This window comes from Hemitrygon akajei, chromosome 7 (genome assembly GCF_048418815.1).
Source record: "Hemitrygon akajei chromosome 7, sHemAka1.3, whole genome shotgun sequence".
In the NCBI taxonomy this organism is placed as follows: Eukaryota; Metazoa; Chordata; class Chondrichthyes; order Myliobatiformes; family Dasyatidae; genus Hemitrygon; species Hemitrygon akajei.
The window spans coordinates 134008441-134036416 of NC_133130.1; the positions used below are offsets into that span (position 1 = coordinate 134008441).

Genomic DNA, 27976 nt, shown 5'->3' on the forward strand with positions numbered 1-27976 from the left:
GAAGGCACACACTCAGTGATTCAGCAACAGCTTCTTCCCCTCTGCCATCCAATTTCTGAATGGACATTGAACCCATGAACACTACCTCACTACTTTTTTTATTTCTGTTTTTGCACCCCCCCCCACACACATACTGTATATACGTACACTCATAATTCAGATTTTTTTCTATACTTATGTTTTGCATTGTACTGTTGCCACAAAGACAACAAATTTCATGGCATATGCTGATGATATTAAACCCGATTCAATAACTGTGAAGCAACACACGTACACAAAATGCTAGAGGATCTCAGGTCACCAGACTGCATCCATGGAGAGGAATAAACGGTCAGCGTTTTGCTCTAGTTTGCGTTGTTCTGCTGAATGGCACAGCTGTGCTACATTGGTGTAGTGACACTTGCAGACTGTCTTCAGCATATCCTCAGGTGGTGTTGGTTGTTAACATAAACAACGTATTTCACTACTTATTTCGATGTACATGCATTAAATATATGTGAACCTGAATCAAAATCTGAACAGAGCATTAAAGAGTACGAGGCAGCATTGTGCCTGGTTCAGCTGACTCACTGCTCTAGAGGCCTGGGCTCCATCCCAACCTCTGGCTTTCCATGTTCTCTCCGTGACCACACTGTGACTCCCTCCAGAGACCTTGGTTCCATCCTGACCACTGATTGTAACCGGAGTTTGCATGTTCTCCCTGTGACTACACAGCAACTTCTTCCAGGGATCTGTGCCCCATCCCAACCTCTGATTGCATCTGGAGTTTCCATGTTCTCCCTCAGACTACACGGCATCTTCCTCCAGGTGCTTGAGAGCACAGAAACTGGACTTTCGGCCAAGGGTTCCTTAAGGTTGCTAAAGCCAGAAGTGGTAGTGGGAATGAGCTCTCACTACCTATTAAATGTTCCCAATGGAGTGCATCTCAAATAGCCTCTGATGACCAATTCCGGCTACTGCCCTTCACGTGTTGCTTAGCACTAAGCCTGGTAGAACCATTTCTAATGCCAGCGTGAGTGGTGCATGAGAGCTCGGTTTCAACGTTTAAGAGAAGTTTGGTCAGGTACATGGATAGTAGGGGTACGTTCCTGGTGTAGGGCGATAGGAGTAGGCAGTTTAAATGGTTTTGGCATTGACTAGACGGGCCGAAGGGCCTGATTCTGCTGTACTTCTCTGACTCTGTAAGGGAATTGGGAAACCCAGGAGAAAATGCGGAATTCATTGAGGGAAAGCTTAGGAAGATTAGAGCAGAAAACACAAAAGTTACTAAGATAAGTAAATTGTGATGAAGACACAGTCTGTAAGGGGAATAAATGAGCTGGGTGAAAGTAAGATTCAGGGGTAATGACAACCTGCTTTGAAGGAACTGGGCCCTTGGCGCTCAAGTAGACCCCGGTTCGCAGACGAACTGCCTCCCCCTCCATCTTCGACCCTCACCACCGCGCAGGCGCAGTTCTCCTGGGCAAACGCACTGCGGAACGGTGATACGTTGTCAGCGCTAGCGAACGGCGAGCGCGCAGGCGCAGTAGGTGGAGGGGTGACCTGGAGGCGCGCAGGCGCAGTCCGCGAACAGGGGGGCCACGCATGCGTGTTGCGGCACGGCGGGGTGACGTGGCAGTGGCTGAGGCGGGCTCGGCTCTGCTGGCCTCAGCGCGGACACAAGATGTTGACGCTGGGCGAGTGTTCGGTGCTGTTCGGCCTCCTCGCTTACTTGTGCGGCGCCTCCGCGTACTTCGTCAGCATCGATGCGCACGCCGAGGAGTGCTTCTTCGAGAAGGTCACGTCGGGCACCAAGATGGGCTTGATCTTCGAGGTGGCCGAGGGTGGCTTCCTGGACATCGATGTGGAGGTAACGCGAGCTCCCGGCTTCCCTAGGCCGTAGGCCCAATTAGTGGTAGGAGGGTCAGTCTGCTGTGTCCCCCCTGGGGACGGCGGCTCCTCGGGTAAACGTCCCGTGGCTCGAAGACTCGAGTGTGCGGACCCGGTCTTCCCTCACCAGTGGCCGGGCTCAGGTACATGGGGTTCCCCGCCGTGTTCGCGCTCCTACTGCAGCCAAGCAAATTTGTTCATCACGTTTCTGCAGGAACTTCGTCTTATTACTTCATCTGGCACATGTGCAAAATGTTGTTACTAAAGAAAGTAACTTTAATTTTTCTGTAATTTGGTGAAGTTTTGGTGTAACTAGTTTCTAGTTGACGGGTCATCAAAAAATAAAGGCAAATCCCCTTGTTCCATTCAGTGCAAGGACAAAATTACTTGTTCATAAAGTATCTCCCGTAATTAGTGCGTTACCCGGCCCTCCGGGTATTGAAGGGTTAAAAGGTAAAGAGACGTGGATCTTGTCAAGCTAATTTGCAGAGGAGTTTTGCAGACCTTGGGGTCCCGCAAAGTTACCTCCACTTAGCTGTTCCAAGTAAATGTTATTATTGAAGTACATAAATGTTACCCTATGCAACAGTGAGATTCATTTTCCTGCGGGCATACTCAGCTTTTCTATAAAAAAAGTAACTATAACAGAGTAAATGAAAGATCAACCAGAGTGCAGAAGACGACAAATGATAGTATAAATAAATAGCAATAAATAACGATAACATGGGATAACAAGATAGAGTCCCTAAAGTGAGATTATTGGTTGTGGGAACATCTCAAGGATGGGGCAGGTGAGTTCAGTATTGTTACCTCCTGGGTCTTGAAGGTAAATGTCTCATTTTGACTTAAACCGTACAATAACTGCCTTTGCAAATGGAAATACTCTACAAAACATTATGTCTGTAAGCTTGTTTTATTGTGTAGACTTTCTGGCAAAGAGACCATATGTTATGTTAAACATTCCTTGAATTGTGTATTTACAACATTTTTATTACACTTGTAAATTGCTATTATTCAGTATAGCGCAAGTTTATGATTGTCGATAAGATGGTGGATCTTTGGTTCATTATTTGGGCAATATTGAAGTTCAGAATCAGGTTTAGTATCACCGGCATATGATATGAAGTCTGTCTTTGCGATGCAAAACAATAGAAAAAAGGTGAATTACAATAATTACATATATATTACATAGCTAAATAAAATAAATTAAAAATAATAAAGTAATGAGGTAGTATTCATGGATTCATTGTCCATTCAGAAGGGGAAGAAGCTGTTCCTGATTTGTTCAGTGTGTGCCTTCAGGTTCCTGTACCTCCTCCCTGATGGTAGGTAGCAATGATAAGATGGCATGTCCTGGGTGGTGGTGGTCGTTAAGGATAGAACTACGGAGGTCATTGTATATGATAAAGCTGACTTAAGTTTACTACTCTCTGCAGCTTGCTTCAATCCTGTGCAATAGCTCCTGCCCCCCCATACCAGACAGTGATGCAGCCAGTTAAATGCGCTCCACTGTACAAATGTAGAACTTTACGAGTGTAGTTGCAGAGTCAACTACACAACATTGCAGAGGAGACTTGCTGAAAGTAGAAACAAATCTGTTGATTTGAGATTCCTCTCTTTGCGCCATCTTTTGTTTCCTCTTTTTCCATCAGAACAGTGTGATAAGGAACATTAGAGTAGTGTTTAACTTCAGATTAGGGGTTCCCAACCTTTCTTTATGCCATAGACCCCTACCATTAACCAAGTGGTCTGTGGACCCCAGGTTGGAAACCCCTACTCTAGGTGATGTATCAAGACCACTGTATTTAAAGTTTGAGTCCTTCAATGTTTGATTACAGAAATGAATTAAGATCCACCTGCAATTGGAAAGTGTTTCCACTAGAGTTTATTACAACTCTTTCATAAAATTGGAAAGCTGCGGTGAAAAAGCTGACAATTCAGTCTTTAGTAGTAACTTGCGTATTTTTGAAGGGTGACCACATTGACCCATTATCTGACCATTCCCCATCCCCGAGAATTCACCTTCGTCATGTTCTTTTGACTGTTAATGTACAAAACCAGCATAATTGCACCTAGTGCAGATAATGAACTGTTTTCATACAATGCTTTCGACAATTGTATCTTCCAAATCTTTATTTTCTTTGCAACATTCAAGGTGAATGATGATACCTTCAAGCTCTTCGTAGTTTCTAACTTATTGAAGTAGTGAAATTGTTTCATTTTCACTTCGGGCTGTTTCTGGCATCTACAAGCCTGAATGCAAAACAGTTCTGAATTGTCTTGCCTGGTTATCTCTCACCAACTATCAGTGACAAAACTCACTACTTTTTAAACACATACACACACAATCGACACCATTTGCAAACTTTTTGCTTTAAGTACGGTGTAGTGTCTTAATGGCTCCAAAGTGCACATGTCTGACGCTAGTTAGAAACTGTTCTGTTCCAATTAGGTAGCATAGTATCCCAAATAAACAAAAGGAATCCTGGCTAATTCTTGAATAGTTTTTGTTCTTTTAAGAGTCGTCCCAAATAAATAGCTAACCCAATTACCGATGGCTAAATTAACTGGAATCCATTGTATTTCTCACAGTCATAAAGAAGTACTGCATAGAAACGGGTCCTTCAGTCCATGTAATTCATGCAGAACCATTTACACTGCCTATTCCCATCGACCTGCACTGGGACCATAGCCCTCCATACCCCTACCATCCATGTTCCTATCCATACTACTACGTTGAAGTTGAGCTCGCATGCACCATTGTGCTGGCAGTTCGTTCCACACTCACCACCCTCTGAGTGAAGAAGTTTCCCCTTGTGTTACTGTTAATCCTTTCACCCTTAACCCATGACATCTAGTAGCAGTACCATCCAACCTCAGTGGATGAAGGCTGCTTGCATTTACCCTATCTATACCCCTCAAAATGTTTGTATACCTCAAATCAAATCAAATATATCAAATCAGCTCTCAATCTTTTACATTCCAAGAAATAAGGTCCTAACCTATTCAATCTTTCCATATAACTCAACTGTTTCCTATGTATCGGCCTCTTACCACCAGCCCCGGTGGTGCATTCCACACACACACCACTCTCTGTGTAAAATTACTACCTCTGACCTGCCCACTACAATTTCCTCCAATCACCTTAAAATGTTGTCCTCTCGTATTCATCATTTCCGCCTTGGGAAAAAGTTTCCGGCTGTCCGTTCAATTGATGCCTCTTATCGTCTTGTACACCTCTATCAAATCAGCTCTCAACGTCCTTTGCTCCAGAGAGAAAAGTCCTAGCTTGCTCAACCTTCCCTTACGCTGTCTAATCCAGACAGTTTCCTGGTAAATCTCCTGTGCAGTCGCACTGGGGAGGGAAAAGCAAGCCAGGTGGGGAGGAAGGGAGGGCCCAGCTCTCAGTCAAACTTCACAACAACATCACATGTTCACGGCCCAGTTGGGGGGGGAGGTAGTTCACTCCTTTGTTCCTCAGTAAATTCATGACCGACAGATCCTGTGGTTGGCTTTATGATCCTCATCGGGCGTGGCACAGTAGAGTAGCGGTTAGTGCCACACCTCACAGTATCAGCTGTAAGATTGCTTGGGGTTCAGTCCCTGCCACTCTCAGTAAAGAGGTTATACATTCCTCCAGGAGCACGAGGGTTTCCTCTCACATTTGAAAGGTGTACAGCATGGGTTAGGGCTAGTGAGTTTTGGGCACACTATGTGGATGTCGGAAGCATGGCAACACTTGTGGGCTGCCCCCTGCACAATCCCCAGACTGCATTGGTTGTGTACATGTTCCAATGTACACGTGACAAGCAAAGCTAATCTTTCATCCTGCCACTACTGTCCAGCAGGATTAATACATTGAGAAGCATAGATAGAGTAGATTTAGAGAAGATGTTTCCTATGGTGAGGGAGTCTAGGACTGGGGGCGGGGGCAGAGTCAGAAGAGGAGGATATTTCTTTAGAATGGAGATGAGGAGGAATTTCTTTAGCCAAAGCATTGTAAATCTGTGGAATTCATTACCACAGACAGCTGTGGAGGCCAAGTCATTGGGTATATTTAAAGCAGAGGTTGATCAGACAATATGGAATGGCAGAACAGACTCAATGAGCCAAATGGCCTAATTCTTCTCCTAATGTTTTCTGATCTAACAGCAAATCTCTGCTCCATGTTGCACTATCCACAAGGCATTTCTGACTAATTCCTCACTCCTGGTACCTCAGAGGGCTGTAGGTGTTGTGTTAGTAGGTACAGTCAACCCCCACATTGTGACCATTCAGGTAACGGAAGCTTGTCTTACAGAGTTCACACACTACCCAAAAATTTGAGATCCTAAGTATTATACTTCCACTGAATTTACGTAGGAAAAAAAAAATTTATTTTTCAACTTGTAATTCTTGTCATCTGCTCAAGATGGTGAGGTTTTGCATTACAGAAATCATGATGTGGACAGCTTTCCAGGAACTAGGCTGTCGATGTGACTAGGCAGTGCAAATGGTTCAGCATTTCCTGTTCCCGTGTTGTAGTTTTCCCTGACTCTCATGTTGGGCTGCCTCAGTAGCGCAGTGGTTAGTGAGACAGTTTTACAGCTCAGCCCTTTCTGAGTTCGGAATTCATTTCCAGCCCATCCATCAGGAGCTTGTACGTTTTCCTTGTGACCTCATGGGTTTCCTCCGGGTGTTCTGGTTTCTAAAGATATTCCGGTTAATAGGGCAGTTTGTCATTGTATATTGTCCCATGATTAGGCTAGGGCTGGTTGTTGTACGATGCAGCTCTTTAGATGGGAAGGGTCTTTTCTACACTGTACCTCTGAATAAATAAATAAATGAACAAAAAAACTCCACTGGTCACAGGCCTCCAGTCAAAGAGACAACCATTTACTACCACTCTTTGGCTTCTTCCACGAAGTCATTGTTTAATCCAATTTACTAACTCATCTTGAAAGCTAAGCAACTGAATCTTCTTGACCAACCTCCCATGCAAGATCTTGTCAATTGCTGTGCTAAAGTCCATGTGGACAACATTCATTGCCTTTCCTTTGTCAGCTTCCCTGGTAACTTCCTTGAAAAATTCTATAAGATTGGTTAGACACAACCTACCACGCATGGAGCCATGCTATCCTTAATTAGTTCATATCTCAGTGAATACTTCTATATCCGTTCCATTGGAATACCTTCCAATAACTTTCCCACAACTGATGTCAGGCTCACTGGCCTAAAATTTTTTGGATTATTTTTAGTTTTTCATAAACAACTGAACAACATTGGCTATCCTCTGGTACCTCGCCTGTTGCTGAAGATGATTTAAATATCTCTGCTAGGGCCCTGGCATTTTCTGCACTTGCCTCCCACAGGGTGCGATGGAACACTTTGTTACGTCCTGGGATTTATCCATCCTAATTTGCCACAGGTTAGCAAGCACCACCACCTCTGTAATCTATATAGGGTCCATGATGTTGATTCTGTTTTGCATCACTTCTGTAGACTCTGTGTCCGTCTACTGAGTAAATACAAATGGAAAAAGTCATTTAAGATCTTCCTCATCTCTTTTGGCCTCATGCATAGATAACGCTTCTGAGCTTCCAGAAGACCAATTTTGTCCCTTGCAATCCTTTTGCTCCTGACATATCAGAATAATTTTTATTCTGACAAGCGCGTATAAGCTTTGTACTCTCTAAATTTCACTTTGAAGGCCTCCCACTTACCAAGTACACCTTTGCCAGAAAATAGCCTGTTCTAATCCACACCTGCCAGGTCGTTTCTGATGCCATCAGAATTGGCCTTTCTCCAATTTAGAATCTCAATCCACAGACCAGGCCTATCTATTTGCATATTTACTTGGAAACTAATGACATTGTAGTCACTAAATGCAAAGTGTTCCCCTGCAGATCAAGTATAGTTCTGTTTTATCCTTGTAACTGGATTTAAAAGTACAAAGTAAATTTATTATTGAAGTACATGTATATCGCCATTTAAAACCCTGAGATTCATTTTCCTGTGGGCACAATAGAATAAATGAAAGACAGCACCAGCAATGCAGAGAAACAACCAATGTGCAAAATACAACAAATGGTGCAAATACACAAAATAAATAATAAATATTGAACATGAGATTAATCCTTGAAAGTGGGTCTATAAACTGAACAGTTTAGCGATGGGGCAAGTGAAGTTATTCCCTCTAGTTCACGAACCTGATGTTTGATGGGTAATAACTGTTCTTGAACATGTTGGTGTGAGTCCTAAGACTCCTGTGTCCCCTTCATGAAGGGAGCAGTGGAAAGAGAGCATAGCCTGGATGGTGGGGGTCTTTGGGTGTTGCTTTTCTGTGACAGCGTCCCTTATAGATTTGCTCATTTTCAGGGAGGGCATTACTTATGATGAACTGGGAAGTATCAACTACTTCTGTAGGATTTTTCTGTTCAAGGTGTTTCCATACCACACCTTGATGCAACCCTTAAAATACTCTCTACTGCACATCTGTAGGGAAGTTTGTCAAAGTTTTGGATGACATGCCAAATCTTTGCAAACTTCTAAGGAAGTAGAGGTGCTGCTGTGCTTTCTTTGTTGTGACACATATGAGCTGGATCCAGGACAGATCTTCTGAAATGATAAACAGGAATTTATATCTGCTGCTGACCCTCTTCACCGCTGATCTCCTGATGACTGGCTCCAGATTCCTTTTCCTGAAATCAATAATCAGCTCCTTGATCCTGCTGACATTGAGTGAGAGGTGGTTGTTGTCAACCAGATTGTCAATCTCCCTCCTATGTGCTGATTTGTCACCACTTTTGTTTGGCCTTCAATAGCATCATCAGCAAACTTAAATATGCCATTGGAACTATGCATAGCCACACGGTCATAAATGTAAAGCGGGTAGAGCAGTGAACTAAGCACACAGCCTTATGGTGCAGCTGTGCTGAGGGAGATTGTGCAGGAGATACTGTTACCAAGCCAAACTGGCTGGGGTCTGCAAGTGAGGAAATTGAAGATCCAATTGTACAAGAAGGTATTGAGGCCAAGGTCTTGAAACTTAGAGATTAGTTTGCTGGAGTGATAGTATTGAATACTGAGCAAACTGAGTAGTTGATAAGGAGTATACTGATGTATGTATGTCCAGATGTTCCAGCGTTGGGTGAAGTGCCAGCGAGATGGCATCTGATGTGGATTTCTTATGCCGATAGGCAAGTTGGAGCTTCTCAAGCAGGAGTTACTGTTTTATCACCAACCTCTCAAAACACTGTCACTGTGGTGTGAGTGCTGCTGGTCACCATGCTCTTGAAGTCATTCGATTTCAGCAGAGCCAAGGCAAGGAATGATCTGAGGCTTGATTTAAGGGCCAAGCTGAATTGGTAAGGTCAGTTACTGGCTTTATCAAGGCAACAGAGGGCAAGGAATGAACCGAGGATTTGGTGATTTAAGAGCTGGGCCAGATTGAAATGGTCGGTGTCTGAGACAAGAAACTGGCCAATTTGGCTTGTTGCTCCGTGGGCTTTGCTCTGTGCTGGACTGAAGCCTTCTGAATCGACTACAGTAACGCCTGGCATTGTAAACTTCATTTCTGAATGCTGTTCGCTTTATTTGCATGTTTTTTTTTTTCTCTGCACACTGGATGTTTGACGGTCTTTTGTTTTTAATGGGTTCTATTGGGGTTCTTTGTTTTGTGGCTGTCTGAAAGGAGACAGATCTCAAGGTTGTATAAAGTATGCATACTTTGCTAATAAATGTACTTTGAACGTGCTGTCTACCTGCAGTATTCATCGCTGATGTAGATGACCGAATTTATCATTGAAGTGTTGGTTAAAGTTGAGACTTGTGTCCAACTGGAAGTCTGAGAGGAGTTCCTCTGTGAGGGGGAAAAATTCTCTTTGGTTGTCTTAAATGAGCAACTCCTCATTATTAAATTGTGATGACCCCCCCCCCCCTTTGAAGTTCTAGATTCTCCCACAGGAGGAAGCATCTTCATGTCCAACCCGTAAAGACTCAGAATCTTGTTTCAGTTGAGTTGCCTTTTACACTTGTAAACATCATTCATTCATTCATTGATAAACACCAGAGATTCTGCAGATATTGGAAATCCAGAGTAACACACAAAATGCTGGAGGAACTCTGCAGGTCAGGCAGTATGTATGGAGAGTGTACAGTTGAAGTTTCAGGCCGAGGCCCTTAATCAGGACTGGAAGGGAGGAGGGAGATGCCATTCATTCATTATGTGCCATGTCATATGATGTGGGTGATCATGGTCTTTCCAAGACCGTGATTGTTCTTGACAAATTTTTCTACAGAAGTGGATGGCCATTGCCTTCTTCTGGGCAGTGTCTTTGCAAGACGAGTGACCACAGCCATTGTCAATACTCTTCAGAAATTGCCTTGTCTCAGTGGTTGCATAACTAGGACTTGGGATATGCACCAGCTGCTCATACGACCATCCACCACCTGCTCCACATGACCTTGATTTGCAGGCTAAACAGTGCTATATCTTTTGCCCGAGGGTGACCTGTAGGCTGGTGGAGGGAAGGAGTGTCTTGCGTCTCCTTTGGTAGAGACTCAACTCCACCCCGCCAACCATAAATCAGAGGATGTTAATCCCATAGTGGCTTATCTGCCCCAGTGTTGTTTTCCAGACCACTTGCAATGCATTTGCGTCCTCCCTGTGAATGTGTGGGTTTCATCCAGGTGCTCTAGTTTCCTCCCACAGTCCAAAGATTTAAATTGTCCTGTGATTAGACTAGGGTTAAATAGGTGGGTTTCTAGGTGGTGTGGGCCAGAGGGCCTGTTCTGCACTGTATCTCAATATAATGTATAAGGTAGATGTAAATTTAATTTAGTGCCTCTCATCCTTGTTCATGTGAAGCTACTGAAACGGTTCTCTACTTCATAGCTTCTCTCATATTATTTGCAGTTCTAAGTTTAAAACAAATCCTGCAAAACAATTTTTTACATTTCAACCTTGGAGACTAAGAAGTGAATCCAGCACCTGGGTTATCTGCCTTAATCAGTTTCTGAAATCTAGTCTAAGGTGTTCAGAAATAGGTTCTCCCTTCACTCAACCAGACAATCTACAGTAGTGCTAGAAAGTTTGTGAACCCTTTGGAATTTTCTCTATTTCTGCACAAATATGACCTAAAATGTGATCAGATCTTCCTGCAAGTCCTAAAACTAGATAGAGAATCCAACTAAATAAATAACAAAAAAAATTATACTTGATTATTTATTGAGAAAAATGGTCCAATATTACATGTATTTGTTGGAAAAAGTATGTGAGCCTCCTAGGATTATCAGTTCATTTGAAAGGGAAATTAGAGTCAGGTGTTTAATCAACGGGATGATAATCAGGAATGAGTGTGGGTGGCCCTATCCTATTTAAAGAACATAAACCTGAATCTTCACTATCAAAGTCTGATCTTTACCACAGGGATTTTGGAAGTGTGCTATGCCTCAATCAAAGGAGATTTTTGAGGACCTCAGGGAAAACAAATTGTTGATGCTCACCAGGCTGGAAAAGGATACAACCCCATTTCTAAAGAGTTTGGGCTCCACCAGTCTACATTCTGGCGGATGTTGTGCAAATAAAGGCAGTTCAGCACTGTTGCTGCTCTCCCCACGAGTCATCATCATAGCTTGTCACACCAGACAGCTAGCCACTCTAGTGTTGTTTGGTTGATGTTGAGCAGGTCAGTGTCAGCTAGATCAGGTGAGAGTGGGCGGTTGTGCAGAACATGTTCAATGTTCTGCACCCTTTTTGCCATACTCACAGGATTCGCTGGTCATTAAACCCCACTTCACCATATTGTCACCCATCCTAGAAGCTCCCGGTCTCACTCTGTTGAGAGTGCACCACTTCTGTCTGTCAAGCAGTGCCCCGTCTGGCAATATTTCTGTGGGGTCTTGCACTGTATTGTTTGGTGGGGTTCTGACTTCTGTTGGTGTTGCCAGAAGTCAGTCCTTTATGTTTGGGAGAATGTTCCGTGTGGTAGTTCCTCCACCGTAACAAAGCTTTTCCTCGATTTTAGGCGGTTGGAAACTGGCACATGATGATGTAGTGGGTGCCGTGGATCTGAGTTCTGTTTACCTTTTTCAATTTTTGTTGTAGTGTGTCTTCAGATCTCTGGGGGAGCAATGCCTGCAAGTCTGTAAATGATGTTAGTGGGTGTGGGGCGCAGTGTGCCCGTGATTATTCGGCAGGCTTCGTTAAGCAACGGGTCTATTTTCTTTTCATAGGCTGATCTGCTTCACACAGGTGCATAGCAGAGTGCTAGGGCAGTTGATCTAAGTTGTGAGCATTAGCTCCCCATTTCGTGTCTGCTAATTTTTTCAAGACAGAATTGCAAGAGCCAACTTGCCCTCGGAGTTTTTGGATGTGGGTGGCAAATGAAAGCGTCCTATCCAGGGTCACGCCCAGGTAAATTGGAGCCGGATGGTGTTCGAGCTCCTTCCCACACCAGAAGATCTTGAGTTTCTGAGCTTCTTCTCGATTCCTCAGGTGGAATGCACACACTCGAGTTTTTGGATTTGGGTTCAGAGACCATTTTTCATAATACTGCTTCATTGCTTCGAGGGCTGCAGTAAGTCGTACTTCAACTTCTTGGAAGGAGTTAGCTTATGTTGCTATGCATAGGTTGTCTGTATAGATAAACCTGCGTGTGTTAGGAAAGGTCATTTGTGTAAATGCTAAATAGTAGAGGTGCCAGGACTGATTCCTGTGGTAGTCCGTTCTTTTGTGGACGCCACCTACTCTTAATTTCTACATAAAATATACGATTTTCTCGGAGACTTCTTACTACTTTGACTGTGGTTTCGTTCTTTCTTCATGAGTGGTTGGCCAACAAAATCTCTCCCAGGAGCAAGGCGTGTGATATTCCAGGAGGTCACAAAGAGCCCTAGGGTGACATCTAAGGAGCTACAGGCCTGTCTTGCATTGGCTAATGTCAGTGTTCATGAATCTGCCATCAGGCAAGCACTGAACAACGATGGTGTGGATGGCAGGATTGCAAGAAGGCCACTACTCTCCAAGAACAGTACTGCCTGTCTAAAGTTTGCTAAAGACCATGTGGATAAGCCAGAAGGCGATTGGAAGAATGTTCTGTGGATGGATGAGTCCAAAACAGAACTTATTGGCTAAAATGTTAGGTGAAAAGCAAACATTGCATTCCAGCAGAAGAACCTCATCCCATCTATGCAACATGGTGGTGGCAGTGTCATGATTTGGGCCTGCTTTGCTTCCTCAGGACTAGGACAGCTTGCCATCGTTGATGGAACTATGAATTCAGAATTGCACCAGCAAATTCTACATTCTTGAACTGAAGCTCAAGAGAAAGTGAATCGTGCAGTAAGACAACGACCCTAAACCCACAAGTCAGTCCACCAAAGAATGGTTAAGGTAGAAGAACTTTTGCGGTTTGGAATGACCAAGTTAAAATCCTGACCTTAAGCCTGTAGAAATGTTGTGGAAGGATCTGAAGTAAGCAGTTCCATGCAAGGAAACCCACTGATCCCAGAGTTGAAGCAGTTTTATAAGAAGGAATGGCCTAAAATTCCTCTAAGCCAATGTGTAGGACTGATCAACAATTATCAGAAACGTTTGGTTGAAGTTACTGCTGTTCAAGGAGATCACACCGGTTACAGAAAGCCACAGTTCATGTACTTTTTCCAACAAATACATGTAGTATTGGATAATTTTTCTCAATTAAAAAGTGTAATGTTTTTATGGTATTTAATTGTATTCTCTTTATTTACTTTTTGGACTTGTGTGAAGGTCTGAGAATATTTTAGGTCATACTAAAGCAGAAATAGAGAAAACTCTAAAGGTCACAAACTTTCTAACACCACTGTACCTTGTTTTGACCATGCACTGCATTTTCTCTGCACTGTAATGTTTTATAATGCATTTGGTTACTGTTCTACATTTTGCTATCTCACTGCACTGTTTTCCGAATTGTTCTGTATGGGTGATTTTCCCTGTACCTCAGTACATGTGAATCATATGTGGTGCAAAACGCCACAACTCACTTCCCCCATTTCCTTAGCTTGCATTGTTTTAATCACAGGAAAACCCAAAGAAATATCCATTACAAATCTGCCATTTCCTTTTCTACACACAGATGGCCCTGCTGAACTTTGGGGGCACCTGTTCTCTCACTAGCCACCACTTTAATATACTTACAGAATCTCACAGGATTTTGCTGCACCTTGCTTGCCCAGTCCTCTTTGCCTTCTTTAACTAGAGGCTCAATATCACTTGTCAATCAGGGTTCCAGAAACCTGCAAGTCTTGTCCTTCACCTTAACAGGAACGTGCAATGGTTGTAAAAGCTCTTCAGTTTTCTGTTGTACTTTCGCCACAGCCTATCGATATTTGTTATCAATAGACAATAGGTGCAGCCATTTTGAGAACATGGCTGATCATCTTCTATCAATACCTGGTTCCTGCCTTGTCCCCATATCCCTTGATCCCCCTATCCATAAGATACCTATCTAGCTCCTTCTTGAAAGCATCCGGAGAATTGGCCTCCACTACATTCCAAGGCAGTGCATCCCAGACCCCCACAACTCTCTGGGAGAAGAAGTTTTTCCTTAACTCTGTCCTAAATGACCTACCCCTTATTCTCAAACCATACCCTCTGGTACTGGACTCTCCCAGCATCTGGAACATATTTCCTGCCTCTATCTTGTCCAATCCTTTAATAATCTTATATGTTTCAATCAGATCCCCTCTCAATCTCCTTAATTCCAGCGTGTACAAGCCCAATCTCTCTAACCTCTCTGCATAAGACAGTCCAGACATCCCAGGAATTAACCTCGTGAATTTACGCTGCACTTCCTCTACAGCCAGGATGTCTTTCCTTAACCCTGGAGACCAAAACTGTACACAGTACTCCAGGTGTGGTCTCACCAGGGCTCTGTACAAATGCAAGAGGATTTCCTTGCTCTTGTACTCAATTCCCTTTGTAATAAAGGCCAACATTCCATTGGCCTTCTTCACTGCCTTATCGTTTGAAAGTTACAGAGAATCTGCTTTCACCTCCCTTTCAGATTTTGCATTCTACATCATGGCTGAATGCTAACAAAGAAAACAACACTCCATCTTTTGTAGAACTCTGCATTCTGCGGTTCATATTATGAAGCCCCTAGACATTTTAGACAATATAAGACATAAGAGCAGAACTAAGCCATTTGACCCATTGAGTCTGCTCCACCATTCAATCCTGGTTGATCCTTTTTTCCCCTCCTCAGCCCCACTTCCTGGATTTCTCCCTGTGACCTTTGATTCCGTGTCCAATCAATAACCTATCAATCTCTGCCTTAAATACACCTAGCTACCTGGCCTTCACAGCTCCCTGTGGTAAGAAATTCTACAAATTCACCACACGCTGGCTAAAGAAATTTCTCTGCATCACTGCTTAAATAGATGTCCTTCTATCCTGAGGTTGTGCCCTCTTATCCTGGACTTCCCCACCATGGGAAACATCCTTTCCACATCTACTCTATCCAGGCCTTTCAACATTTGAAAGGTTCCAATGAGATTGCCCCTCATCCTTCTAAATTCCAGCAAGTACAGACCCGGAGCCATCAAACGTTCCTCATATGATAATACTTTTATTCCCGGAGTCATCCTTGTGAGCCTTCTCTGAACTGTCTCCAAAGCTAGCACATCTTTTCTTAGACAAGGTGTACCATACTGTTTATGATACTCAAGGTGAGGCCTCACCACTGCCTTAAAGCCTTAGCATCACATCCCTTCTCTGGTATTCCAGACCTCTTGAAGTGAATGCTGTCATTGCATTTGCCTTCCTCAGCACCAACTCGACCTGCAAGTTGATCTTTAGGGTGTTCTGCACAAGGACTCCCAAGTCCCTTTGCAACTCAGATTAATGTGTTTTCTCTCCATTTAGAAAATAGTCTGCACATTTATTTCTACTACCAAAGTGCATGAACATGCATTTTCTAACATTGTATTTCATTTGCCACTTACTTACCCAATCTCCTAATCTAAGTCCTTCTGCAGCCCACCTTTTTCCTCAGCACTACCTGCCCCTCCACCAATCTTCATACTATCTGAAAACTTGGCAACAAAGCTATCTATATTCCATCATCTAAATCATTGATATACAGCATAAAAAGAAGAGGTCCCAACATTGACCCCTGCAGAGCAGCACTAGTCACTGGCAGCCAGTCAGAAAAAGGAACTTTTTATTCCCACTCGCTGCCTCCTACCAATCAGCCAATGCTCTAACTAAGCATTTAGCCCATTCAATCTACTCTGCCATTTTATCATGGCTGATCCAATTTCCCTCTCACCCCCAATCTCCTGCTTTCTCTCTGTATCCCTTCATGCCCTGACTAATCAAGAGCATATCGACTTTCGTCTTAAAAGTACCCAATCTCTTGGCCACCACAGCTGCCTGTGACAAAGAATTCCACAGATTCACTGCTCTCTCGCTGAAGAAATTCTCTCATTTCTGTTCTCAATGGACAACCCTCTATTCTAAAACTGTGTCTTCTGGTCATAGACTCCCCCACCATGGGAAGCATCCTCTCCACATCCACTCTGTCTAGGTTGTTTAACATTTGATAAGTTTCAATAGGTCCCCTTCCTCATTCTTCTGAATTGCATTGAGTACAAGCCCAGAGACATTAAACGCTCCTCAAATGATAACCCTTTCATTCACAGTATCACTTTTGTAAACTTCCTTTGAACTCTCTCCAGTGTCAGTGTGTCCTTTCTTAGTTGAGGGGCCCAAAACTGTAATTGACACATGGTTGCTGAAATTCCAGCTCAGGGAACTCAAGGTTAGACTCCACTAGAAATGCTGGTTCCTTCAGGATTTACCATGGATTCTGGTAAAGGAGTGATTCTGATCAAAGATCTGATAGATCTTTGCCCCACCACTCGGCTGTAGAGTTTTAGTATATTCAATCAGTACCCATGTACGTGCTTGATGGTTTCTCATCCTGTCAGTTTTGATATCTGTGAGAAAGTGAGTCTGGTGAACTAAATTACTGTATGTCTGGTGATTTGGTTGTTTGAGTTAGAGACTCTTCATACTGATCAGATTGTCAGCTTCCTGACAGGTGTGCAACTGAAACTGTTTGTGTGTATTTACGTCACCTTTTAAGTATAGCTGTATCATGATTCCGTAGTTGCACTTTTCCTACTCACTACTTTTCTTTTTATGTTTTAGTTATAAGGGCTGTGGTTCCATCTCCACAAGTCAGGACCTCTGATTTCAGCCAAGGGACTAAACAGATTTGAGATATGCTGTCTGTTTCAAAGTACATTTACTGTCAAAGTATACAACCTTGAGATTCACCTCCTTACAGGCAGCCACAAAGCAAAGAACCTGTTTAAAAAAAAATAAAAAATACAGTCAAGCACCCAACGTGGGGGGGGGGGGGGGGGAGAACAAATTGTGCAAGCAATAAAAGTAAGCAAATGGCATTGAGAACAAAAGTGAGTCCATGGACGCAAAGCCTGGAGCAGGCCTTTGCCTCAGTTCAGAGCACAGTAAACGCTGCGGAGCAGTGAGCAGAAACAACTGGCCCAACCCTTGCCTCTTGTCCATACACCCTCCTTTTCAATCCATCTGGCCCAGTGTTCAAATCTTTCAAATATCAGGTAATCCCTGTCGCAATGATATACTCTGGGCCTGGACCCTGCCACCAAGTTTTGGCCCCTACCTGACCTTTCTAAATCGGACTGGCACTTAGGTTGATCAAGCCTCACTCTTTGTTTAGGTGCACTGGCCTCAAATCCACCTCTCCTCTGCTCTGACTTTGCCTCGATCCCATACGCTCCGACCCTCAACTCAGCTCTGTCTTCACTCACCTCAACATTGTTTGCTGTGATCGTTTGTCATAGATTTTATAACAAAAAGTATAATTAATAAAGTACTTAGTTATATTCTTAGTTTTGCTTGCCGCCAGTAAGTAGTCACTGGGCTTCACAAGTGTCATCTTAAACCAGACGAGGGATAAAGGTGGTTACACACTGTTGAAAATTTCATTAATTAGATCTTCTAATGCCGTTTAGTTATTTCTCGTCATTTTGTCAAAGGCAGGAAAATGGGGTTGAGTGGACAACAATTTTCACGCCATATGCAGGTGATATTAAACATGATTCCGATTATAAATCAGCCATAGTGGAATGGTGCAACAGACTTGATGGGATGAGTGGCTTAATTCTGCTCCTGGGTCTTATGGTCCTATTCATTGTTTAATTGGAAGATTGAGACAATGACAAATGTGTATTTCTTTATCCACATGGAAACTGTGCAGATAAAGCTTAAATCTGTTTTATGTCCTTTGGATTTGTATCAAGTATCTGCCCTCCTTCCATGTGCATTCTGAGTGTCATACTTGCAAGAACTTCAGTGGTTGTTGTATTTTTTTTGCAGATTACGGGACCTGATGGCAAAAATATTTACAAGGGGGACCGTGAATCCAGTGGGAAGTACACTTTTGCTGCACACATGGACGGGACGTATAAATTCTGTTTCAGTAACAGAATGTCTACCATGACCCCCAAAATAGTCATGTTCACCATTGACATTGGAGAGGCACCGAAAGGACACGACATGGAAACGGAAGGTGGGATTTTGCAGTTACTGTGGTAGGGTGGGGCCATTGGAATATTGGTAGAGATGGGCAGCAATGGGACAGCAAAGGAATAGGTCATTCGGCTCACAATGTTGTGCCAAACCAGCTAGAAAAAACAAATCAAAAACACCAAAGCACTAATCCCACATATCTACAGTCCCTCCATCTTCCTTACATCAATGTGTCTATCAAAATATCTCTTAAAAAGCCTGTAATTTATTTGACTCTACTGCCAAAATAGGTTTTATAAAGTTGCAACATTAACTTTTGACTTTTGAACTCAATTCATTAAACAGGGCCATATCTTGTGCCTCCAAGTACCCTGAGACCTCATCCTTTATGACTGACTCCAACATCTTCCCAACCACTGAGGTCAAAGTAATTGGCCTATAGTTTCCTTTCTTCTGTCTCTCTCCCTTCTTGGAGTGACATTTGCAATGTTTCAGTCTTCTGGAACCATTCCAGAATCTAGTGATTCTTGAAAGATCGTTACTAATGCCTCCACAATCTCGTTGGCCACCTCTTTCAGAACCAACTAGCCCAGGTGATTTACTTGCCTTCAGATTTTCCAGTTTCCCAAGAACCTTCTCCTTAGTTACGGTAGCTTCACATACTTCATGACCCCTGGCACCTGGAACTTCCACCAGACTACTGGTGTCTTCCACAGCAAAGACTTATGTAAGATACTTATTCAGTTCATCCACTATTTCCTTGTCCCCCATTTTGCCCTGAAATTCTGCCCAAATTCAGTTGCACTTTGCAGAAATTAAATCTTTTCATTGTTAGAGAAGTCTAGAAAGGGAAGAGTCCAGTTGCTGACCAATCCCATCACCTCAGGGGCTACAGCGTCTTTGTGGGTGGTGAAAATCCTGCCCTGGCCCCTTCTCCTTGGTGCCTGAGACCTGGGGTTCACTTATGTAAGTTATAGGCACAGCCATTCAACTCAACCAATATGTTTATGTGTCTCTCAACTGCTTCCTGTTGCTACTTGATATTCTTTGATATTTGGTGGGTTTAACAGGAAAATGTGGATTGTGCAGAGTTATAGCTGAAGTACCATGTAAGGGTGTTTGGCTTTGTTGTTTGGGTAGTGGGATAGTTTCAGAATTTCTTTATCCTAAAGCAAGGTTCTTTGTTGCAAGGCAGGAAATTATTCTGAAAGAACTGATGTGTTTTGAATTTCACTCTCTGTCTAGTTGCTGCTATTTCCATGTTTGTCTTTTCTACCCCACTGGTACAGCAGGGAGAGGCCATGTGGGTTAGAGTCGCAGAAAAACATGGGTCAAGGTCGCATATAGCAATTGGTCAGAGTCGCAAAAGGCATGGGTCGCACACGGACCTTTTGCTAAAGGGTATTTGTGCACCAGTTGGGTTCTTGTCACAGTAGACACCTTTGTTTCTGGTGATCTGTTTTAAAGAACAGAATGTTTTTGTTGAAGAGTAACAATGAAGTTTGTGTTTCTGCAATTCTAGTTATGCGGTTAGGCGCCTGCGTTCGTGTGAGCTCCAGTGGGCTGAGAGGGATTGAAGTATCAAGGGCTGTAATGAACAATAACTAATGTAGGACTCATTGGGTAAATTGTAATTTATTTTGCAGTTACTCTTTGCCTAATTGATTCTACAAAAATCTTAAGATATGATTTAAGGTCTATAGGAGTAGAACAAAGTGGCTTAGTCCAGTTGTTCTGGCTAAAGGTTCAGAGGATTCACAGTATAAGATTTCCCTCGTGTGTGTCTGGGCTTCAGACAGATGAAAGATGTTTAATTACCTGCTACTGCATACAAGAAGTCTGACATGGCAGTCTGGTCTCTCTCTTGTCATTTGCGATTAAATGTCGAAAAGAAGGGTTCTGGTTGAGACTTTTAAATCTTCACTGACACTTGAGGTTCTAGATGTCTGGAGGACAGCAAATATGAGTCCTCCTTTCAATGTAGGCAGCAGAGAAAAGCCTGGTAACCACAGGGTTTTCCTTGTGAGTGTAACATCAGTATTAGGAAAACATTGAGGGAGAGGATTGACCAGAGACAGTTAACATGGCAATGACTGCCCGTGGGTTGCCAGCCTGACTTTGCCTGGTACATTCTTGAGAGGACAGGTGTGATTTGCGTGGACTTCAATAAAGTTTTTGACAAGGTTTCACTTGGGAGACTGGGCCAAACTTTTGGGGTTCTTGGGGAGCCTCAGCAGGCTGGTGAATTGGATCCAAAATTGCCCTAGCAATCAGATACTGAGGCTGATTCATGGTTGTGTGATGTAATTTCCAATACACAATTGTAATTGGTACTCTGGATCCAAATCAGCACAAAAAAAACAGTAATTTTTTTTAAAAAGCAGAGTAATTGAGAAAAATACCGCTATAAATATAAATACATAAGATACCTTATAGAATGACTGTCCATAAAGCGACACTAGGTACAGGTGTCTGTACATTGGGTGACTCTGACAGGAAGTGAAAGTAGTGGTGGTTAGGAGTTTGGAGGGCTGGGTTAGTGTGTCTGATGGTACTGTAGTGGTGTTTCACAGGCATCAGTGCTAGGAGCCTTGTTTAGAACAAATGTAAATGATTTGGAGGGTAGTGTTCAGCTACAGGGTGTTGGTGGAATGGGCTGAGAAATGGTGATGTACCTTGGGTGTATTAATGAGGTTGGAGTATATATCAATGGGAGTATTGAGGAATAAAGGGCCAGTCTAAATGTCAGTGAAGGTGGTGCTGCAACATAGTTAAAAATCATATAACAGCAGATTCTGCAGATGCTGGTATTCCCTCTGGCACCCTCTTCCAGCTCTCTTGCCTTTTTCACCTATCACCTTTGAGCTTCTCACTTCACCTAGTCTCACCTCTTCTAACCAGAGGGTAATGGTGAGGGGTAAATTTTCACCCAGAGAGTGGGATACATTGCCTGAGAAACTGGTAGAAACAGTTGCCAAAAGTATTTAAGAGGTGTTTAGGTACCGGTGAAGGCTGTGGCCTCAGTGCTGGAGGATGAGGGTTAATTTGAATGGGTCAGTGTGTTGATGAAGGGCTGAATGTCCTCTATCCACGCCTAACATCGATGAGTTTATAGCTCTTGGTGCTAATGCAAGCCAGTGTGGGCCTATTAAATGTTGTCTTGATAAGAGTGGATGTGGAGAAGATGTTTCCTATGGTGTGGGGAGTCGAAGACCGAAGGACACAGCCTCAGAATAGAGAGACGTCCATTTAGAACAGAAATTAGGAGGAGTTTCTTTAGCCAGGTTGTGGTGAATCTGTGGAATTCATTGTCACAGGTGGCTGTGGAGGCTGAGTCATTGGGTATGTTTAAGGCAGAGGTTGATGGATTCTTGATTGGTCAGAGCATGAGAGATACGGGGAGAAGGCAAGAGATTGTGGCTGGAAGGGAATTGGATCAGCCGTGATGAAATGGCAAAGCAGACTCAATGAGCCAATTCTGCTCCTATGTATTATGGTCTGTAGCAGCTGTTTGTAAACATTCCTCAGGCATTTTCACTTTGGCGCCTGTGTCTACATATATCTGCCTGCGCAAATGTTGAACTGCTTAAGACTACATTTCTGAAAGCCAAGGACACACATATAATATCAAGACACCTTGTGTATTCATTGCCCTGTTTTGCTTTCTGTTCCTTTACCTTGGAGTTGTATTTATCCCTTGTCCTTCTGTTTACCTTTCCCTTCAGGTGATGGGAATACTTGGGATGGTATGTCAACTAAATGTTTTTAATGCACCTCTTTGCTGTCTTTTTTCTCTCTATACAATTCCCTAATTTTTGGCTGATGCAACTGGCTTGTGGAATCTCCATTTACATTTGGGAATGAATTCTTTCCCTCTGGATTACAGGAATCGTTGCGGCATTTCCCAGTGTTGTGTGCTGGCTGTGTGTGCTAACGATACTAACTCAGTGATGAGGTGTGAAAATGGGCAAAAACGACTGATGGTTTGGAAGCTTTTGGCAGTAGAACTACAAAGAATTAGTTGTAATAATGTCCTTAATCACAGCTAAAATCCTTGTAGCTATGATAGATTCACTGTGGACATTTTGGGTCCTACGCTTTGATTTACTTTGATTTTTGACTTTTTGGCATGACTTCGGCAATCATGGTCTTTCCATGATTGTTCTTGGCAAATGTTTCTACAGAAGTGGTTTGCCATTGCTGCATTCTGGGCAGTGCCTTTACAAAATGGATGACCCCAGCCATTATCAATGCTCTTCAGAGATTGCCTGGCATCAATGGTCACATAATCAGGACTTGTGACATGTACCAGCTGCTCATAAGACCATCCACCACCTGCTCTATGGCGTCACATGACCCTGATGGGGTGGCTAAGTAGGTGCTACACCTTGCCCAAGGGTGACCTGCAGGCTAGGGGAGGGAAGGAATGTCTTACACCTCTTCTGGTAAAGATGTATCTCCACCCTGACATACATTTTTGCTTTTTCATTAACAAGTAGTGCATTTACTGCGGCCTTTTTACCATGATAATAATTTGCTTATTAATTATTTTTTTTAAAAAATCATGACCATGTGATGAATGTCAGTATCGAACAGTAAAGATTTGTCTCTGCTATTTTTTGTAGCTATTTTTATCATACCACAGAATTGAATCTTGTTCATCATTTGATAAACCTATTATTCTTCTTTCCAAAATTCTCTCAAAACTTTTTACATTTTACAAGTTGTAGAAGTCTTTTCCCAAATTGTTTTGCTTGTTGTGTTTGAGGTAACACCTGCACGCTGTGGAGCTTTGGAAGGTTGCCTGTTTGCTGCAAGGAATGGCTTTAACAGACCAAAGGGTAACAGCAGGATATGGGAGGTCTCATGTTGATCTTGTTTCTCACTAAAGCTCACCAGAACAAGTTGGAAGAAATGATCAACGAGCTGGCCGTGGCCATGACGGCGGTGAAGCACGAGCAGGAGTACATGGAAGTGCGTGAACGGATACACAGAGCAAGTAAGTGCATCTCTGCTTTAGTGCATTGCTTAGTGCTAACTTTGTTTCTGGGTTAGTTAATGATTTCCCAGAGGCTGATCCTACCTGACCCTTAGTAGAAGGTTTGCTTTACAAGTGGCTGCACTATCGAACTCGAACACTTATTATTGCCCAGGGTGTCAAAAGAGTTGAATTCCGCCATCCTTTGTATGTGCCTTCTCGTGTGTGCTCTGGTTTCCTTCCACAGTCCAAAGAAAGACTGGTGAGTATGTTAATTGGTCTTTGTAAATTGTCCTGTGATTAGGCTGGGGTTAAACCAGTAACTTGTTGGGCGGTGCATTGGCCAGAAAGGCCTGTTTCATGCTGTATCTCTAAAATTTAAAAAGAAACTATCATCTATGTAAGTGGAGTTTTAGGCATACAAAATGCTGGAGGAACTTGGCAGGTCAGGCAGCATCAATGGAGAGGAATAAACAGTTGACATTTTGGGCTGAGACCCTTCTTCAGGACTACAAAGGAAGGGGGCAGAAGCCAGAATAAGGTGGGAGGAGGGAAAGGAGGACAAGCTAGAAAATTATAGGTGGGAAAATGGGTGGGAGAGAGAGAATGGAGTGAGAAGCTGGGAGGTGATGAGTGGAAGAGGATAAAGGGCTGAAGGAGGAGAAGGAATCTGATAGAAGAGAACAGACCATGGGAGAAGAGAAGGAGGGGCAGCACCAGAGGGACTGATAAATGTGGTTTCCTAATGTGGCTTGTTATAAACCAAATTACTGTATTGCTGGTTCAGTGCCCAGGGCAGAGGAATGCAAGAGGAAGAGTAGCAGTTTACAAGGTCCTACTAATGCCATCTTCTCTGACCTCACTTATTTGACTGATCCCATGACTTACGATTTCCCTGGTCTATCATTTGCTGGTTTGTCCCCTTGACTGTCATTATGTTGGTGTAATTCCTCCTGTCTGTCTCCATTGGAATATGGCAGCAGTCTGAAATCTGGTCGCTGCACTAGCTGCTGTGCAACAGATTACAAAGAATGAAAACACACTTCTGGTGTGAAGGGAGAGGGATATTCATGATTCCTGAATTGTGGATATATCAATATGATCTGATAGTGAATTAAAACCCAGTTGGTAGTTTGTTTTATTGTGGTTTACTGACAGTATCTTAAGAAAGGATGTGCTGACATTGGAAAGAGTTCAAAGAATGTTGACGACAATTATTCCGAGATTGAAAGGCTTATCATCTGAGGAGTGTTTGGTTCTGGGGTGTACTGGAACTCAGAAGATTGAGGGGTGGCCTCATTGAAACACATCAAATGTTGAAAAACCTCAATAGAAGGGATGTTTGCTCGATGGTGGTGGAGTCAAAAACCAGAGAACATAGCCTCAGAATTGAGGAAAGTCCTTTTAGAACGGAGTTGATGAATTTCTTTAGCCAGGTTGGTGAATTTGTGAAATTCATTGCCACAGCCAGCTTTGGAGGCCAAGTCATTGGGTATATTTGTCATAGGTTTATGGATTCTTGAATGGTCAGGGCATGAAGAGACACAGGAGGAAGTCAGGAATTGGCACAGAGAAGGAAAATGGATCAGCCATGATGAAATGCGGGATCAGACTCGATGGGCCAAATGGCCTAGTTCTGCTCCTATTATCTTATAGTTTTATGGTCTTAACTTGCTCAATCCTATTTGTTCTGTTTACTCCGCAGTCAACGACAACACAAACAGCAGAGTGGTCCTCTGGTCATTCTTTGAAGCTCTGGTACTAGTTGCTATGACGCTTGGACAGATCTACTACCTGAAGAGATTTTTTGAAGTCCGAAGGGTGGTCTAAACATGTGCAGACATTCAGCATGGAAGAAACAGTTTGAAAAGTATCTGGTCACAACCGCTTTTATTACGTTGTCACTTGACTGAAACCCTTTTGCGCACTGTTAATGATCTTTTACTGCTGTTTATATTAACACCCTTTGAAGTATGTTGGGAGTCTGTGGGCTTAACAGAATTTTGTAGAGGCCGGGAGTTACATTGTAGGAGACTTTTGATGCTCCAATCAATTCAGATTCTGAAAAATCAAAACAAATTCCTTCTAAGTACGCTTTAATTTGCTTCACTGGAATTGGTAACATTGCTGATGGGCTTAAAAAGCAAAGGCATTAGGTATATGAGTTACTGATTAAGATGTGACTAGTATGCGTACACCTTAAAACTCAATTTTCTACAATTTTCAGTTACAGTTTATCATCTTGTTTCAAAGACATGGTTTTACATTTGACAGCAACCTAGGGGCAGCATTGTCCAATTGCTTCACAGTGCCACAACTGTACAGGAAATCTTTACTCCAGATCAGTTTATCTTAGAAAAGATCGTAAATCCCCTTTACTGTTTTGGAAATCATTTTTGTTAATGTGTAAGTTTACTTTTGGAAGATTATTGGTCCTTGTAAAGTGGGTGTATACTTGACGCTCTCTGGAAATTTACAGTTGGTTCAGTAGCTGAACTGTAGGTTTTTTTGTATACCGTGCAGCCACTTCAATCATGTCTCATGTAGTCTTTCTTTGTCATTTCATTCTGTTTTTCACCACTGAAATCAAATTTGCTGCTGGGAATATCAGGTTATGAGTGTGGATTATAAACATCCACTTTAATTGCTTTGCAGTAATTGGAAACATTGGATTAAATTGTAAACACAGGAAAACATTAGGAATGTGAGCTACTGTGACTATAGTATGAATAAGTTTAATATGCTTGGTCTTTTGAAACATCTTTTCAACAATTTTCTGCAAGTTATTTCAGGTTATAGGTTTACCTTTTTGTTCTAGACGTCACAGTTTAACTTCCGCTCAGTGAACTAAGACAACCCAATCCACAACCTTGACGGTTCACTGTCAGACTTACTTATATTAACTAAAGAGAACGTTACTGGATTCCAGAAATGTTGCAATTTAGTATAATCCCTGGTGGGCTGTACAGTGACCCGATTCCATCTGATGACCTCTGATCGTCCGACTTGGGTTGTGATATGCACTGTTTGTTTTGCTGTCTTGTTTTTCTGTTTGGAATAATTGGCTGGGGTTCTCTCTGCCCTCTCCATTAACTGTACTCCTTGCCAAGTTATGATGAAATTCCCCAGAGCAGTGAAAGGATTTTGGGGGAGGGTAACATTTAAAAAATATAATGAAAAATAAAAATAAATAAGTGGCACAGATATTAAAATAGTTCATGCCAGAGTTTTCAGTAGAATATTAATATCTAAAGTGCCAGTCAGAGCTGTTTATGTTCTGTCTTGGCACGTCTGCACATCCTCTGTGACTGGGTACGTTACTGTACAAATGGACCCTGTCTGTGCAGCTTTATTTTGTCCAGGATACCTGGGCAATACCTTGGAATTGGACTGGATTTTCTGCCTGTGAAGACTTATGATGAAAAATGCTTGTGAGATTGTGAAACTTTCAAAAGATCGGGTTTATAAAACTTAAATCTTAAAGGAAATGCTGCTGTGTCTGCTAATTCTTTTCCAGTGTCTTTTGACTCAATCTGATGTGACTGATGTAAATTAAAGTTTGAATGTTTCCAATGAAATAGCCACATGCTAATATGTAGTTAATACTGCATTTGCTTTTAAGCCTCCAGGGGAGGCTGTGGAGTTTTCGGTGTTTGTTTTCTGTCCTTTGTGAATGTGAGGGACTTGTATTTGGTTTCTAGATTCCAATCTATATAAAAGTACTTGGTAAATCTTGTGGCCATGTTCTTTGACGATTTCCAGTGTTCATTATCAGGTATCTGTATGAGCCAAATGTAATTTTTAAGAACAAGGAGGCAGGCCAGCTTTAAATACTGACAGGGCAGACATCAAGTCCCGTCCTTCACCCTTCTGCTGAGCGACTGCAGACTTGTTCGTGATTTAAATCAGTATTAACATGTTTGCTGAAAGTGTTCTAATTATCAGTGGTATCATTGGATTGATGACTTGATGAAACAGTCGGCGACTCAGTAGCGCTTTCCCAGTATTTCATTGGTTAATTCTATCTCAGAGTGTGAAGAATGAAGTGACAAATACAGGAAAATGACACTAAAATGGTGAGGGGGTGCACACCAAAGGGAGGTCTTGGTCTTGATAAGAAGTTTCAGGTGTTCACTGCCATCTCTGTAGATCGGGGTTGGAGGCCATGATTGATGCAGCAAGCAAACTGGTTAGTGCGATTGTAGTTAATAATCTAGTCCGTGGTAAGTTTGTGTGATCACCTCCACAAAGTTCCTCTGATGTGGCAGTTTGAAGTTCTCTCTCAGTCATTGGCTTGTAATGGCTGCATGACTAAATTGAATTTCATCCTCTGTGTTGTTGATTTCCACAAAGTGCACAAGCCTGCCTTTTTGATTTGCTTTAAAGGTTCAACCAAGGTGGCGAAACATCGTCCACTTCCCTTGTTTCACCAGAATTATCTGGGCTAATGCTGTTTCAGAATTTGATTTTCAGGCCCTCTTTCCAACAATCTTTGCAGCAGACAGAAGCAAGCAGCATTTAATACTGGAAAGAGTTTTTACTATATAAGCCACGTTGTCCAGTATGGTTTGAGCTTGTTGGTGCCAGTA

General features: G+C 42.7%; 1 protein-coding gene across 2 annotated transcripts; it reads left to right on the forward strand.

The window, feature by feature from the left end:
* Positions 1-1580: 1580 nt before the first annotated feature.
* tmed2 (transmembrane p24 trafficking protein 2) lies at positions 1581-27118 on the forward strand. 2 transcript variants are annotated; one of them, XM_073052008.1, is made up of 5 exons: positions 1581-1849; positions 18257-18449; positions 22135-22155; positions 23301-23408; positions 25093-27118. In XM_073052008.1, exons 1-5 carry the CDS (start codon positions 1664-1666, stop codon positions 25215-25217), a joined length of 633 nt encoding a protein of 210 aa, XP_072908109.1. In that variant the 5' UTR covers positions 1581-1663; the 3' UTR covers positions 25218-27118. The 2 variants fall into 2 exon arrangements, with proteins under 2 accessions (XP_072908109.1, XP_072908110.1); XM_073052009.1 differs by lacking the exon at positions 22135-22155 and having other exon boundaries at positions 1586-1849.
* The last annotated feature ends 858 nt before the right edge of the window (positions 27119-27976 follow it).

Bases quoted from the DNA above. Each gene is read 5' to 3' on its own strand.
- tmed2 (XM_073052008.1), top strand. From the start codon at position 1,664: ATGTTGACGCTGGGCGAGTGTTCGGTGCTGTTCGGCCTCCTCGCTTAC. The intron at 1,850-18,256 runs GTAACGCGAGCT...TTTTTTTTGCAG, and splicing joins TCCTGGACATCGATGTGGAG to ATTACGGGACCTGATGGCAA. The intron at 22,156-23,300 runs GTATGTCAACTA...TTCTCACTAAAG, and splicing joins TGATGGGAATACTTGGGATG to CTCACCAGAACAAGTTGGAA.